At 53.3% G+C, this 14,299-nt stretch overlaps 1 protein-coding gene across 1 annotated transcript in view; it reads left to right on the top strand.

Moving 5' to 3' along the window:
• Positions 1-6,346, top strand: part of Usp20 (ubiquitin specific peptidase 20) — a 30,478-nt gene extending 24,132 nt beyond the window's left edge. The window contains exons 15-24 of the mRNA XM_051166202.1: positions 964-997; positions 1,138-1,183; positions 1,793-1,973; positions 2,060-2,186; positions 2,411-2,580; positions 2,664-2,745; positions 3,352-3,460; positions 4,431-4,533; positions 5,360-5,431; positions 6,042-6,346. Coding sequence (XP_051022159.1) covers positions 964-997; positions 1,138-1,183; positions 1,793-1,973; positions 2,060-2,186; positions 2,411-2,580; positions 2,664-2,745; positions 3,352-3,460; positions 4,431-4,533; positions 5,360-5,431; positions 6,042-6,202 — 1,085 coding nt within the window. The 3' untranslated portion in view covers positions 6,203-6,346. The remainder of the gene's footprint in view (positions 1-963; positions 998-1,137; positions 1,184-1,792; positions 1,974-2,059; positions 2,187-2,410; positions 2,581-2,663; positions 2,746-3,351; positions 3,461-4,430; positions 4,534-5,359; positions 5,432-6,041) is intronic.
• Positions 6,347-14,299: the final 7,953 nt, after the last annotated feature.

Genomic DNA, 14,299 nt, shown 5'->3' with positions numbered 1-14,299 from the left:
CAGTGTTGTATATACTAAAATTACCTTGCAGTCACCACTACCTCCATTCCCAGAATATTTTTAGCTTGCAAAAACAAAACTATATCCATTAACAGTTCCTGTATCCCCCTTCTCCGGTCCCTGATAGCCGCCATTCTGCTTTGTTGTGCCCCCCCCCACACACATGGACACACACACACACACACCCTGCTTTGCAGTGTGGGGATAGAGTGTCTGCTAGGATTGTGCTCTACCACTGTACTACATGCTAGCTGCTCTGCTTTCCTGATGCACGAGACTCCTACTTCCTTACGGAGCATGGTGCCTTCCAAAGAGTGCAAACACGGCTCAAAACTGTCCTCCATTTATATCTGTCCTATGGGTAGACCACACCTTCTGTCATCCAGCTCACCTGCGCCTTCTCTCTGGCCCAAGGCCATTTGTTTTTTTGGTTTTTTGTTTGTTTGTTTTTTGTTTTTTAAAAAGATTTATTTATTATATATACAGTGCTCTGCCTGCGCGTACACCTGCAGGCCAGATGAGGGCATCAAATCACATTATAGATGGTTATGAGCCACCATGTGGTTGCTGGGAATTGAACTCGGGACCTCTGGAAGAGCAGTCAGTGCTCTTAACCTCTGAGCCATCTCTCCAGCCCCCTCAAGCTCATTTTGTGAGGAATGTGAGACCGTCACCTTCCTGCCTTCAGTGTTGGGGTCCCTCCTATTTTGTCTGCTGCCTTTTGGTTTGTTTGTAGTATTGCCCATATGGGAGTTTTCATGCTTCTAGGGCCAAATATTCCTTCCTTCCTTCCTTCCTTCCTTCCTTCCTTCCTTCCTTCCTTCCTTTTTTCTTTCAGCTCTTTCTCTGGAATCCTATTAATTCCTGCCAATTTTCTTTCCCCTTGAACGTAATTCACATTTGCCCTTTGTGTCCGCATTTCCTATCCTTGCTGACCTCTGGCCCTTTGCTCTCCTGTGCTAGGTGACAATATGTACAGCTGTGAGCGGTGTAAGAAGTAAGTTGTGCTCTGGGGGCCTGTCCCCAGCGTCCTCTTGCTTGTACTTTTCCCTGGGGTTCCCTGAGATAACTGTGCTGGCCTCCAGGGTGACTAGATTTGGAGGGGACTGACCACAGCTCTCATGTCCTCCTCTGTAGGCTTCGGAATGGCGTCAAGTATTGTAAGGTCCTATGTCTGCCTGAGGTGAGTGAGCCACCTTGGTGGTGTTGGGCTAGGATCCTTGAGGATGGGGGTGTGGGAGTGGCCTGTGGGGTGCTGTGAAGACTGACCCCGTCCCTGCACAAGCACAGAGGGGACAGGAAACTTGCAGGGGTGCTCTGAGTGAGAGACCCCGGGGAGTGCTGACAGAGAGTCCCATCAAAACAGGAGTCCTCTGAACTTGAGCTCACTCTTGTCTTGGGGGCTTTCTGAGGTCTGCCCATGTGAGCAATGCAGCTGGGGTTGGCACAGTCTTCTGTAGTTGGAGCAGAGACAAGTCCCAGGCTGTGGCCTGCATGGTGTGCTGAGAGGCTCCTCAGGGTCCCCAGGCCAGGTTCAGAGCATGGCAAGCTGGGGCAGAGTCGGAGTCCTACCGGGACCAGCCCAGCTCGTTAGCAGCACCTCTGGCAGCCACACCATATAGTCTGCCAGTCCTTGTGAGAGAAAGCCGGGCTGTTAGCTCTCATGTGGAGGTCTCTGACATGTGCGGAGTATTCTACATAGATGCAACAAGCCTGGGCAGAAGTGCTATCTGTGAGCTTCCCTGTGAGCGCTCCTAGATGCCCAGGTGACTGGCCCGCCTTCTCCCCTCAGATTCTGTGTGTCCACCTGAAGCGCTTCCGGCATGAGGTGATGTACTCCTTCAAAGTCAGCAGCCACGTCTCCTTTCCCCTCGAGGGGCTGGACCTGCGCCCTTTTCTGGCCAAGGAGTGCACATCCCAGGTCACCACCTATGACCTCCTCTCTGTCATTTGTCACCATGGCACAGCAGGCAGTGAGTATGCCCCCCCCCCACCCCAGTCAGGCCCTTCTGCACTGCCTATTCCCTGTGGTCTCCATAACCTGGTGCTTGTCTGCCAGGCGGGCACTACATTGCCTACTGTCAGAATGTCATCAACGGGCGGTGGTATGAATTTGATGACCAGTATGTCACCGAGGTCCATGAGACAGTGGTACAGAATGTGGAGGCCTATGTGCTCTTCTACAGGTGAGACTGGTGGGGAGCCCCCCTCCCCCCTCCACTGTCTGCCTGTGTCTGCTGTTTCTGGAGCTTTCCTGAGCTTTTCTGTGGTGTCCTTGTGAGAGGCTCAGGCCACACCCCAGCATGCTAAGGGTTGGCTCTGCATACACCCTGGCCATGGTGTGGCCTGGTGTCCATGCATAGCCTGGGCCCAGGCCTAGTGGCTTATACCACTCTCCTGTCCATCCCAGGAAGAGCAGTGAGGAGGCCATGCGTGAGCGGCAGCAAGTAGTGTCCCTGGCTGCCATGCAGGAGCCGAGCCTGCTCCGCTTCTATGTGTCCCGAGAATGGCTCAACAAGTTCAACACCTTTGCAGAGCCGGGGCCCATCACCAACCACACCTTCCTGTGCTCCCATGGAGGTGAGCAGTCTGCCCCTGGGAGAGGGGTGCGGAGGGGCCCACCCCAAGCCCCAGCTCTCCCTCCCTGTGCCTCCCCTTCACAGGTATCCCACCCAACAAATACCACTACATCGATGACCTGGTGGTCATTCTGCCGCAGAGCGTCTGGGAGCACCTGTACAGCAGGTAGGTGCTGGGAGCTGGCGGAGTGACAGCAGGCTCCACTGCCCCAGTCCCCAGGCAGCACATCTACAGCACCACCTTCTTCACGTGCTAGTGAAGGTGACACAGCGGTTGGTGAGAATCCAGTCAGCCTCTGGGCTGTGCCGTGGAAAGCCCTTGAATGTTGCCTTCATGGCTGAGGTGGGTGGTGGCCTTGAGCCTTCTCTTCATGGAGCCAGGACTGGTCACCCTGAGACTACTGCTCTAGCTTGGGGACTTCCGGGGCCAAGTGCAGCGCCACCAAGAGCAGGCAGTTCTCCTACAGTAACCCAGCCCAGACCCAGGGCCCTGTGGAGCTGGGTATGTGGGATCTGCCCCTGGGAAGGAGGGCCCTGCTGCCAGGGGGTGGGAAACAGGCCCTAAGGCCAGGGACTCTGTGTCCTACCTGCTACCTCAGGCCTCGAGGCTCCTGGTAGCCACAGGATGCAGCAAAGCTCTAGGTACCTTTTGCAGAGAAGCAGGCACAGGGGACCTTTGCCAGCCTTTTGTGCTCCCAGTGTGGTAGAGATGACAGCTGAGGACAGAGGGGCACCTCCCCTGCTGATGCTGGCTCTCTCTCTTCCCGAGCAGGTTTGGGGGTGGCCCTGCTGTGAACCATCTGTATGTGTGCTCCATCTGCCAGGTGGAGATTGAGGCCCTGGCCAAGCGCAGGAGGGTGGAGATTGACACTTTCATCAAGGTGCCTGTGGGAAACAGGGACTTGGGGACTGTGTGCTGTCAGGTTCTGAGGAGTGTTATGCAGAGTGGTGGAGGGTAGAGACTGAGATCCTTCTGCTGGCAGAGGCGCTGCTGTGGGCAAGTACTGGTGGTGTGCTCTGCTTGCTCCTGGCTTCAGTGGTTTGGGCTAAGCGTCTATTGTGGTTGCCATCCTGTGCCTCACAGGAGCGCTGCCCTGGGGACTGGGACACTCCTAGCTGAGAGCTGCTGGGCTCTACACCCTCCTGTGGAAGGTGCCTGAGACTTACATTAAGTGTGAGGAGTGTGGCCCATCAGGAAAGAAGCTGCTGGGACAGGGACTGCTGCGGGTGGGACACAGGACAGGTCCTTAAGTATTAAAATAGTGGGAAGGTGTATTTCAGGCCCCTGCCTTGTGGCTGTAGGCGCAGCTTAGCATCTGAGCTGCCCTGGCATCATCTCCAGCACCTAGCACCCGAGCTATTAGAGCAGTCTGTGCAGCGTGTGAGCAGATGCTACATCTACAGGGGGAGAAAATGGCATCTTCCTGTGACCTTAGTCGGCATGAGAGAGTGCCAGTGGCTTTATCTGCTGTGGCCTGGTTGGTCAGTGGGGGATTGGTGTCTTTCTTTAAGATTTAGTTCATGTGTTTGAATGTGTTGCCTGCTTTTATGTGTGTGTGCGCACCATGGGTATACATGATATCCTCAGCAGTCAGAGGAGGGCATCGGAATTGTAGTTATGGATGGTTGTGAGCTACCCAAGTCCTCTGCAAGAGCAGCCAGTGCTCTTACCCACTGAGCTGTCTCTCCAGCCCCGTGCATTCTTTCTTCTTGATGGTATCAAGGGGGTCATTGATTTTTCTGCCTGGGGCATCCACTGTTTATAAGAGACTCAGGGGCTGGGGCGGGACTTTGGGAAGTCATGAGGAACAGGGGACAGATTGACTGCCCCCTGCCTGCCTTACCCCGCAGCTCAACAAGGCATTCCAAGCTGAGGAGTCTCCCGGAGTCATCTACTGCATCAGCATGCACTGGTTCCGCGAGTGGGAGGCTTTCGTCAAGGGGAAGGACAGCGGTGAGTGGAAGTACAGGCCTGTGGGTAGGGCCTGCCTGAGACAGTGGTGAGTGGAGGTCAGGCCTGTGGGTAGGGCCTGCCTGAGACAGTGGGGACTCCTCCAGCCTGGCAGCACCACTGCTGCCCGCATCCTCTGTCTACTCCTGCTGACCTTGGGGTAGACAGTTCTAGACCTGAGAGTACTTGTTTGCCCGCCCCCTTGGGTTTGCAGGAATGGAGCCAGCCTTATACTAAGTGAGCTTTTGGGATTCCCCAAACTCCCCAGCAAACAGTAGCAGACCTAGACCTGGGCCGTCCTCAGCCACACTCAGGCTTCTTTGGGCCAGGCTCTAGGGGGCCTGGCAGGTTAGTGGAGCCCGTGAGTGTCCTGTGCTAGGCACCAGCCTCCTGCTCAGGGCACGAACAGCCAGTGCTGGAGAGGGCACTGGGTCACTGCTCCAGCCCTGTCCTCTGCTGCCTAAAGCAGTCAGTGTTGGTTGAGAACATAGCCCTGGGGCTGGGGCTCTGTCCGGGGCCTGGCTGCTGGCCTTGCCTTCCGCCAGCTCTGAGCTCTCCACAGTTACTAAGGGTAGATGAGATGGTGCAGACCAGGAAAGGGCACTCAGCACATGGTACCTACCACTGATGCCAAAGCAATCCCATGTCACCGAGGTGTACCATTTTCTGGGCCCAGAGTCCTGAGAGGTTGACTTAGAATCAGAGAGAAGGCTCTGGACCAAGTGTCCTCTGCTAGCCTTGGCTCCGGCTGCTGTGGGCCCCAAGGGATAAGCTCGATGAAGGACAGCGCTGCTCGTAACCCTGAGCCCAGTGTCCCTGTCTATTACAGAGCCTCCTGGGCCCATCGACAACAGCAGGATTGCGCAGGTCAAAGGCAGTGGCCATATCCAGCTAAAGCAGGGTGAGTCCCCCAGGACCCCACTAGCCCAGCCAGGTCCCCCGATTTACCTTCAGGCTACCAGGTAACCATGACTTCCTGTCTTTCCAGGAAGCTTTTTCCCCCTTTTCTTTTCCTTTTTTCCTTCCTTCTTTCCTCCCCTCCCCCAAGACAGGGTTTCTCTGTGTAGCCTTGACTTTGTAGACCAGGCTGGCCTCAAACTCACAGAGCTTTGCCTGCCTCTGCCTCCCCAAGTGCTGAGATTAAATGCATGCACCACCAATTTCTGCTCCCAAAGTCCTTTTCCAAGTCCAGGCACAGAGGCCATGTAGGGGATTCCAGGTGCTTGGCCTGTGTGCAGGCTGTCCAGGCCCCACACCACACCCTGCCTCTTCTACTTGCTGCTAGCCCTGGGAAACCATGCCCTGGGAAACCAGAGACAACAGCCAGAGCCCTGTCCTCTGGCGCCCTCAGAGGAACGGCATTAATACGCACAGCAGCTTTTCGGGAGAGCCTGTGTTTACTCACCATCCCCATCCTTGTCCCCAGGGATCCCCACTGCCTAGCAGGTGTTTCCCCTGAGGACCCACATACATTGTGGCCTCCGTGTAAGTGTCCCTCTCCTGGTCCACAGGGGCTGACTATGGGCAGATTTCTGAGGAGACCTGGACCTATCTGAACAGCCTGTACGGGGGTGGCCCTGAGATTGCCATCCGGCAGAGTGTGGCCCAGCTCCCAGACCCGGAGGGCTTGCACGGAGAGCAGAAGATTGAGGCTGAGACTCGGGCTGTGTGACTTCGGCCAGGCTGAGTGCCTGTAGTTGGCCCTATCCCACTCCAGACAGCCCTGCATCCCTCTGAAGGCTGCGTCCCGCTGAGTGCCCACTGTCCCTGAAGGCTGGTGTTTGCCGTTCCCCAGAGGGTGTGTCTGTGCCCTGGTGCAGAGGCTGAGCGGCTGGTCCGCCATGAGAGAAATGCTGTGCTGGAAAATATATCCTCTCAGGCTTCTGAGGACTCCTGACTGTCACCGCTGTGTCCCCGAAACCTGCCCTCTTGCTAACTTGGGCCCATCTTTTGTCCCAGAAGCCCCATGCTGCCCGGCAGCCAATGCTGGACCCTGGGAAGGGGGGCTGGGAGTGGCTGTCACTTTTGGGGGAATTTCCTGCTGTGGACTTGGCACAACACATTGGGGACTCACAGAGGCAGATGTCCATGCACAGGGACAGAATGGATGTGAGGGCTCTGTGTGTTGGCCCGCAGAACCTCTTATGGTGGAGCCCAGCCTGTCCCGTGTTTGTTCTGTTGACTCTTATGGCTGGAACGAAGAAAGGGCAAGTTTTGCTTCTAGAGGGTAGAGGACCCACCTTGTCCTGCTGCGCCACTGGCAGACTGGCGGCTATTTGCCCTGTGCAGTGACTCCTAAGCCCCTGAGGGATGGGGTGAAGCAGATACCTCATGCGCTGGCACACTGTCTGATGCTTGCTCAGCTTCCTGTGTGGCCTAGAGTGAGCCTGATCCCCTGCCCCGCCCCTACCTCTGGGAAGCTGTGGTCTGTGGCCACTCACACAAGCATGTGTCTAGAGTGTCCTGCAAGGCCACTGCAGAGGTACTGAGGACCTGCTGAGCCTGAGAAGCACTGTTCTGTTTCTGGGGTCCTGGAGAAGCCTGGACAGAACATCTAGGCCAAGGTGTTCAAAGCTAAATCTGGGGTGGTGACACGGATCCTGGGACCAAGAGGCCTCCAGAGGACAGTGACTACCAGTCTCTTCAGAAGTGGGCACAGGCCTGGGTGTTTGATGTCCCTTAGGCCTGCTTCTTCCCACTGAGATGGGTGGCGTGTGGACCCACAGGCGGGCTGCTGCTGGGACATACCCTGTTGGCTGCCATCTTTTGAAGTCAGCTGTAGAGCCCTTGGCTCATTGCACTACTGTGACACAGTTGTTCAGAATGTCACAATAAATATGCGGTCCTCCCTGCCCCTAGCTTGTACTGTGGCACCGTGGTGTCTGCCTCCAGTGGTGATGAGCACAGCCAGAGGCCTGGGGAAGCTTGGTTGGGGAGGTGGGGGAGGGTGGGCTGGGACACCCCCAACCCCCCAGGGAGCCCCAGCAGGGATGTGTTTAGTGGCCAGCACATCCCACATGTTGGCTCCTAGCTTCTATCACCAGACTGTCTCGACCTGCCAGCCACCCAGGTAATGACACGGAGACTTTTTATTATTATGAAAGCTTGGCCTTTAGGTTTGTTCCAACTAGCTCGTACAACTTAAACTAACCTGCTTATACTAATCTACGCTCCGGACCCTCATCTGTTTCTCTACATCGGGCTGGAGAGAAAGTCTCTATCTCTGCCTGGAAGTCCCTCCTATCTCCTGCCCAGCTATAGCTGTCAGTGCTCTATTAAACCAATCAGAAAGTGATGGAGAAGATGCTTACAAAACACCAAGACAAAGCCAGCATGCTGGGCGGTGGTGGCACACGCCTTTAATCCCAGCACTCCGGAGGCAGAGCCAGGCGGATTGCTGTGAGTTCGAGGCCAGCCTGGTCTACAGATTGATTCCAGGACAGCCAGGCATACACACAGAGAAACCCTGTCTCAAGACAAAAACAAACAAACAAAAAAAACCCCAAAGCCTGCCGTGATGATGCTGCCTGTAATCCCAGCACTTAGTGATTTCCAGTCCAGCCTGGTCTACAAAGCGAGTCCAGGACAGCCAGGGTGACAGAAAAAAAACCAGAACCGAAAACACCAAGACAGGTGATGCTTCATAAAAATAACAATAAAATAAGCAAATAATAAAATAAAAATAATAATACTGGTCTGGCCTTTACAGAAATCAGCATCTGAATAATACAAAGGCAACCTTTACATGACCCACAAAAAGATTATCCTAACAGGCTTCCTGGCCTCCCCAGCAGTACCCTGAAAAGGAGCCACAGAGTCACAGAGCTGTACCCCAAGACCTCAGGCCTCTGACTACAGATATGGCACCGGGCCTTGTCCCTACAGCTCTGGTCCTGCATAGTTGTGTTTTCTGGGGGAAAAGAATTTGAGTGTATGTATTCCTTTAAAGCATTGAGTTAGGGACTGGAGAGATAGCTGAAAGGTTAAGAGCACTGACTGCTCTTCCAGAGGCCCTGAGTTCAATTCCCAGCAACCACATGGTGGCTCACAACCATCTATAATATGATCTGATGCCATCTTCTGGCCTGCGGGTGTACATGCAGGCAGAGCACTGTATACATAATAGTAAATAAATCTTAAAACAACAACAACAACATTGTGTTCGGGACTTGGGTGTATGTAGCTCAGTGATCAGTCATGTTATGGGTCCCAGGTTTAATTTATGGGAGAGCAGACTGTGGCCATCAGCATCTTATCATACCTGAAGGGTCAAGAGTGCACTGAGGAAAAACAAGGGTCAACACCTTCCGAAATCCTGGAGTAGTGATGCGCCTCCCTCCGCTAGCCCAGCATTTGAAAGGCAGAGGGAGGGAGTGGCAGGAGTTCAAGACCATCCTCAGCTACATAGTGAGTCAGAGGCTAGCCTGGGCTACAGGACTCTGAGAACAACAAAACCCACCTGTGGGCCTGAGGATGCACCTCAGTTGGTAGAGTATCACATATGCATGAAACTCTGGGGTTCATCCCCACCACTTAATCCAGGGCTCATGGAAACTGCTTGAAATAGAAGCTGCAGGTAGAGGCAGAAGGCTCAGCCTTGGTCTCATGGAGAGTTGCAGGCCAGTCTGGACGACATGAGTCCCTGTGCCCTGCCTCTGTTTCCAAGTCACTACATGTTTAGAGTGTCCCTAGAGATGTTCAGACATGCTCAGTTTTGAGGGCTGCATAGATTTGAACTCACAGCGCACACGTGGGCGGCTTCCTAAGGTGAAGTTTCGTCTGGAGCAATTTGGGGGCTTGGCAACATTCCTTTCTCCTACTGCAGGAAGGTGAGCTAGACATAGGCCCTGATTTGCCTCAAGACACTCTGTAGTTTCCCTTGAAATAAACACTCAGCTCTTAAAGAGGCTCTGATGGATGAACCCAGATCTGGCAGGCAACGCATGGAAGGAGCTGGTGGCGGTTTACCCAGCCTAAGCAGCAGAGGAAGTCCCTGGTGGCTGGGGAGGCTTCTAGGCTTGAGACTAGCATCTAGCCCTGGAGCTGATTCTTTGAGGAAGAGTCCAGGAAGGACAGTGCCTCTCTGTAGCCACCCCTCCCTGCAGAGCTGGTACCCGAGGCACATGCAGGGTCCAGTTGTCTGCGGCTCTGCCCACGACGACGTTGCGTGGGCTGCACCAGCAAGGCTGTGTGTGCTTTGCCCCAGTTCTGCTTTAGCTCAGGGCAAACAAACCATCCCCAGTCCTGCACTGCCTGATTCTGACCCAGAAATCAGAACTTTAGCATCAGGCTGCCTCTGACTCCAGGACCTGGTTTAATGGATCTGGGGTGGGGGTGGGGTAGGGGTGGGGTGGTTGGTACAGATACCTGCTGGGAGCCTAAAAAAGAGCAGCTAACCTTTTGGAATGAGTGAGTGTGCCCAGACCGCTGTGGTCCTCACATGTGGAGAGCTGGGAGGCAGTGAGTGGAGATTCTGAAGGACTCAGCAGGGCTCATCTGGACCATTAGAGGCTGCACAGACTGTTGGGTGCTGTCCCTTTCTGGGACACAGTGTCCAGCAGGGCACTGCAGGACTGGAAACATCTTCCTGCCTGCCCGGTTCTAAGGACAAAGACACATAAGAGCCTGTGTTTATATTATTATCATCTTGTAGTCCTGAGACATCCCCAGTTGATGTCACTAAAAAACCAACTGGACAGACACAAGTGTTCCTGTCAGGGCCTCATGGGTACCTGATGCAACTTGAGACATGGGGTGGGGGATGGGGGAGGGGCTGCTGAGTGCTGGCTGGCTGCTTTTCCATATTTGGACACCAGAGGAAATGACCATTGTCACTGGTTAGGGATGCCAGTGCAGTTCTGCGTTCTCCCACTAGGGGCCGCCACCTCTCTCACCAACAAGGTGCCTGGGGCCTGGGTGTGGCCAGGGCAAGCTGGATGCTGAGGGGGCCTAGGCCAGCTAGTATTTCCAGAATGCCAGAGAAACCCATCCCAAGGCCGTGTAGCTGTTCTGATCCTGTGAATTAGGGACTTTTCTGCAACCTCAGGACCAGGATAAGAACCACAGCCTGGTTCGTATCCTGGTTCACAGCCTTGTTGAGGGTCGCCTGCCTCTGATTCACAGACTCCTTTCTGAGGGAACAACCAAGTCCTCAACATCCTGGAAATGGCTTTCTAAAAGTATTATTTTTTTTTTCCTGAGACAGCCTTGGCTGTCCTGGACTCACTTTGTAGAACTTACAGAGATCCTCCTGCCTCTGCTTTCCCAGTGCTGAAATTATGGGCGTATGCCAACACAGCAGGCCTGTATATGGCCCTTTAGAGCCATCCAGGGCTGCTAACTTGGTTTACAATTCTAACCTGGTCATTGGGAGAAAATAAAAAATGAACCATGAACATATTCTCCTGCTGCTCAGACTCCCACACACATTAGCATCCCTGAGGCCAGAGGTCAAACAGCTGGAGGAGGAGGGCTGGAGAGGTGGCTCAGAGGTTAAGAGCACTGTCTGCTCTTCCAAAGGTCCTGAGTTCAATTCCCAGCAACCACACAGTGGCTCACAACCACCTATAAAGAGATCTGGTGCCGTTTTCTGGTGTTCAAGTGAAACATTGTATACATAATAAATAAATAAAAAAGAAAAGAAATTGCTCTCTTGCTAAGGAGCCACACACCCCCCCATCAGCACCCCTCCCATGACAGGGCATAGACAGAATGGGTCACTGTGATATGACTTTCCTAGGACCAGAAGTGACATTTATAGTTAAGTAGGTCCCTAATCTGTCCCTGAGTAGACATGACTTGAGTTTACATAGTGAGTGACAGAGAAGACAGAGGTCAGCCAGCAGCCCTGGAAGTTTCCAGGATTAGACTCTACCCCTCCTTCCTCCACCTCCCCCGCCCAGTGCTTCTTTATGGATGTGTTTACCAACTTAGATGTATAGGAGACTCGATCGCTCGATCAATACTGGTGAGAGTTACTCTCTACCACTATCTTAGTTTGAGATAGGTCCCACTATGTAACCCTGGGTAATCTGGAACTCAATATATAGACCAGGGTAACCTTGAACTCACAGGAATCCACCTGCTTCTGCCTCCTGGGTGCTGGGATTAACAGCATGTGCCTCTGTGGTTTTTGGGATAGGGTCTCAGATTTGCTGTCCAGTGGGTGGCTGGGATTTACTTGCCTTTGTGACCTCTCACCTTAGTGTTGATGGTGCAGGTACTCACTGCTGTGCCCTGTACAGGAAGTCTCTTGTGTACCTGTATGACAGGATGCAACACCTGTCTATTAAAAACAAAAAACAAAACAAAACAACAACAACAAAAAAACTATGACTGAGGCAGGAAATAGATGAGACATCCAGCAGGCAGAAGGGATTCTGCGATGGAGACAGCCGTGAGGGATTCAGCCGGCAAGACGTGAGGAAGATGGACGCATGGCAGAACTTAGATTAGTATGGTGGGATAATTTAAGTTATGAGCTAGTCAGAGAAGAGCTTGGCTATGGCCTAGATATTTGTATAATATTTAATGAGTCTCACGAGTAGTTATTCCAGGAGCTTGGGGGGCAACAACAGTGCCCAGCTTTTTATGTGGATGCTGGGGACCAGCTCAGCAGGCCCTTTACCCACTTAGCCATCTCCCCAGGCCCAGAGACATCTCTTCACGCAAGCAGAGAACCGTGTGACTGTACACCAGGAGTTATACTTTATTTAACATGGAAAGGACTAACATTTAATTACAAGGTTGAGAGTGCCTGAAAGCACTTTGTTTGGTTTTAATTCCACCTCCAAAGAAACAGGCAAGTCTAAGACCTGATAGCTGTGAGGGCTTTCCCAAAAATGTCATTCCCTCAAGGCTTAGAATTAGTGCAGCGCGCGCGCGCGCGCACACACACACACACACACACACATACACACACACAATTTAAAAGGTGCTTGATCTCAGGCTAAAAGAGGACTTGGAACCATTATTAGAGACATTCTGGATGTTATACATGAAATCAAAAACGAAACACAAAAACTGCAGTTTCTGGAAAAATACTGGCAGGAACAGAACTTTTTTTTTTTACTTTGTGTGAAAGTTCTACTCTCACTACAGGTGTTGCCGGAAGGCATTAGAGGCCTCCCTGTGCGTTATTTGGGCTGATCCCACTGGCTGAGCACGCTCAGCCTAGGGGAAGGAGCCACGACAGCTTCACATCCTGCATAGAAAAAAAAAAAACCCGGTAAATGTCAAGTTCCTTTTATTTTTGTCTCTAAGCCATTTGCAGGGCAGGTTCTTTTACAGTGAGTCATTCTTGTAACAGCACTCTAGCAGCTAGGGGTGACAGGCAGTGGGTCCTGGGGAGAGGGGGGCGTAGAGCTTCCTGGGAAATCCTGCATTCCCCTCCCCCCACACCCGGTACAATTCCACAGGATTTCCACAGCAGGCCATCTGTCTTGGGAGGGCCCCCGAGGATGCTCACCCTCCATCCTTTCTGGACATAGGTAGTACAGGAAGTTAAAAGAGAAGTAAAGGGTTAGGAGGAGACAGGCACGGGCCTTAACAGTCACTTGAAGAGGAAGATTGGCAACTTATCCATTTTCCTTTTGTGGCAAGAGCCTTTCTTGACCTTCGCGTGTGCATTCCCGAGATCTGTGAGCAGATCTGTGAAAACCACTCCGGTTTTGGTCAAGCCCAATTTGGTGAAGAAAAGCAGAGGTTGTGGGGATAGACGCCTGGTGACCTGTTGGAGCGGTCAGATTAACTGTGTCAGAGTTGAGGCCCTGACAACCCTCACTCTTAAGTGCCAGGCTTCTCTTTAGTTCCCTAGGCCTTCCTCACGTGAGGAAGGACACACCTGCTACCCGGAACAGAAGCCTTGGCTCCTGAACAGCCTCGCAGGGGCCCTAGAGGGCAGTGTGCATGACCCTGGGCTTGGCCTTACTTGGGAGGAGGAACCGGGGTAGAGAAAGCCTGAAATTCTTGCTTGCTCTTGAAACTCAAAACCTTCCTTCTCAGCTGCTCCCGACCCTGGTACCCTCTGTCCACCGTTACCTCTGTGGCAGCTTCCCTCTGCTGTGAGGTTGGTGGTGCTGTTCCGCAGGGTGGTCTACCAGCCTCAGTTGGCAGAGACTATCTGCGTTTCCACAAACCATGGACAAAGCACAGGCTGGACCCTGATGACCTGCCCTTTCTGTCCCTGTCTCTGTGGTCTCTGTAAGACTCCCATGCCTTTGCTCTTCTGACCTGATGCCAAGCTACCTTCTGCCCAGAGGAGGAGTGCCAACTTTCTCAAGCTGGTGGAGTGCCCTTCACAGGGGCTTGTGGCCAAGTCTTGAGTGCTTCTGGACTGGGACGGAAGAGAAAATGTGCGGAGGGCTACGCTGGGAATGGCTACGTCAGTTCTCCCAGCAAAGATCTCTCAAACTCCATCCTCCCCGAGGGCTTCCAGAGCAGAGCATTGGATTAAATGCAGGAGCAGTGGCCACAGCCACTAGAGGGACCACAAGAGGCACAAGGTCTTTGGTGACAACATTATAGAGTCCTCAAATGCCACTTAGGGGACTCAGCGGGCCCACCTTACCATAATGAGCTAGTTTGGGTGTGAGGCCCTCCATCACAGGATGCCGTGAAGAGGCGGACAGCGCTCACAGAAAGTAGACGCAGGCAAGACAGTAGGGCTGGCCCACAAGCTGGATTTGGGACTTCAATATGGACCTTCTTGGGCCATGTAGGTGGTTGAGAACCAGAGTGGGGGTGGGCAGGGGCTGGGCGCCCCGCCCCT

The sequence above is a fragment of the Acomys russatus genome, chromosome 24 (assembly GCF_903995435.1).
Source record: "Acomys russatus chromosome 24, mAcoRus1.1, whole genome shotgun sequence".
Classification (NCBI taxonomy): domain Eukaryota; kingdom Metazoa; phylum Chordata; class Mammalia; order Rodentia; family Muridae; genus Acomys; species Acomys russatus.
The sequence above is the reverse complement of the archived record's forward strand: the minus strand, read 5'-3'. Positions and strand labels throughout refer to the sequence as shown.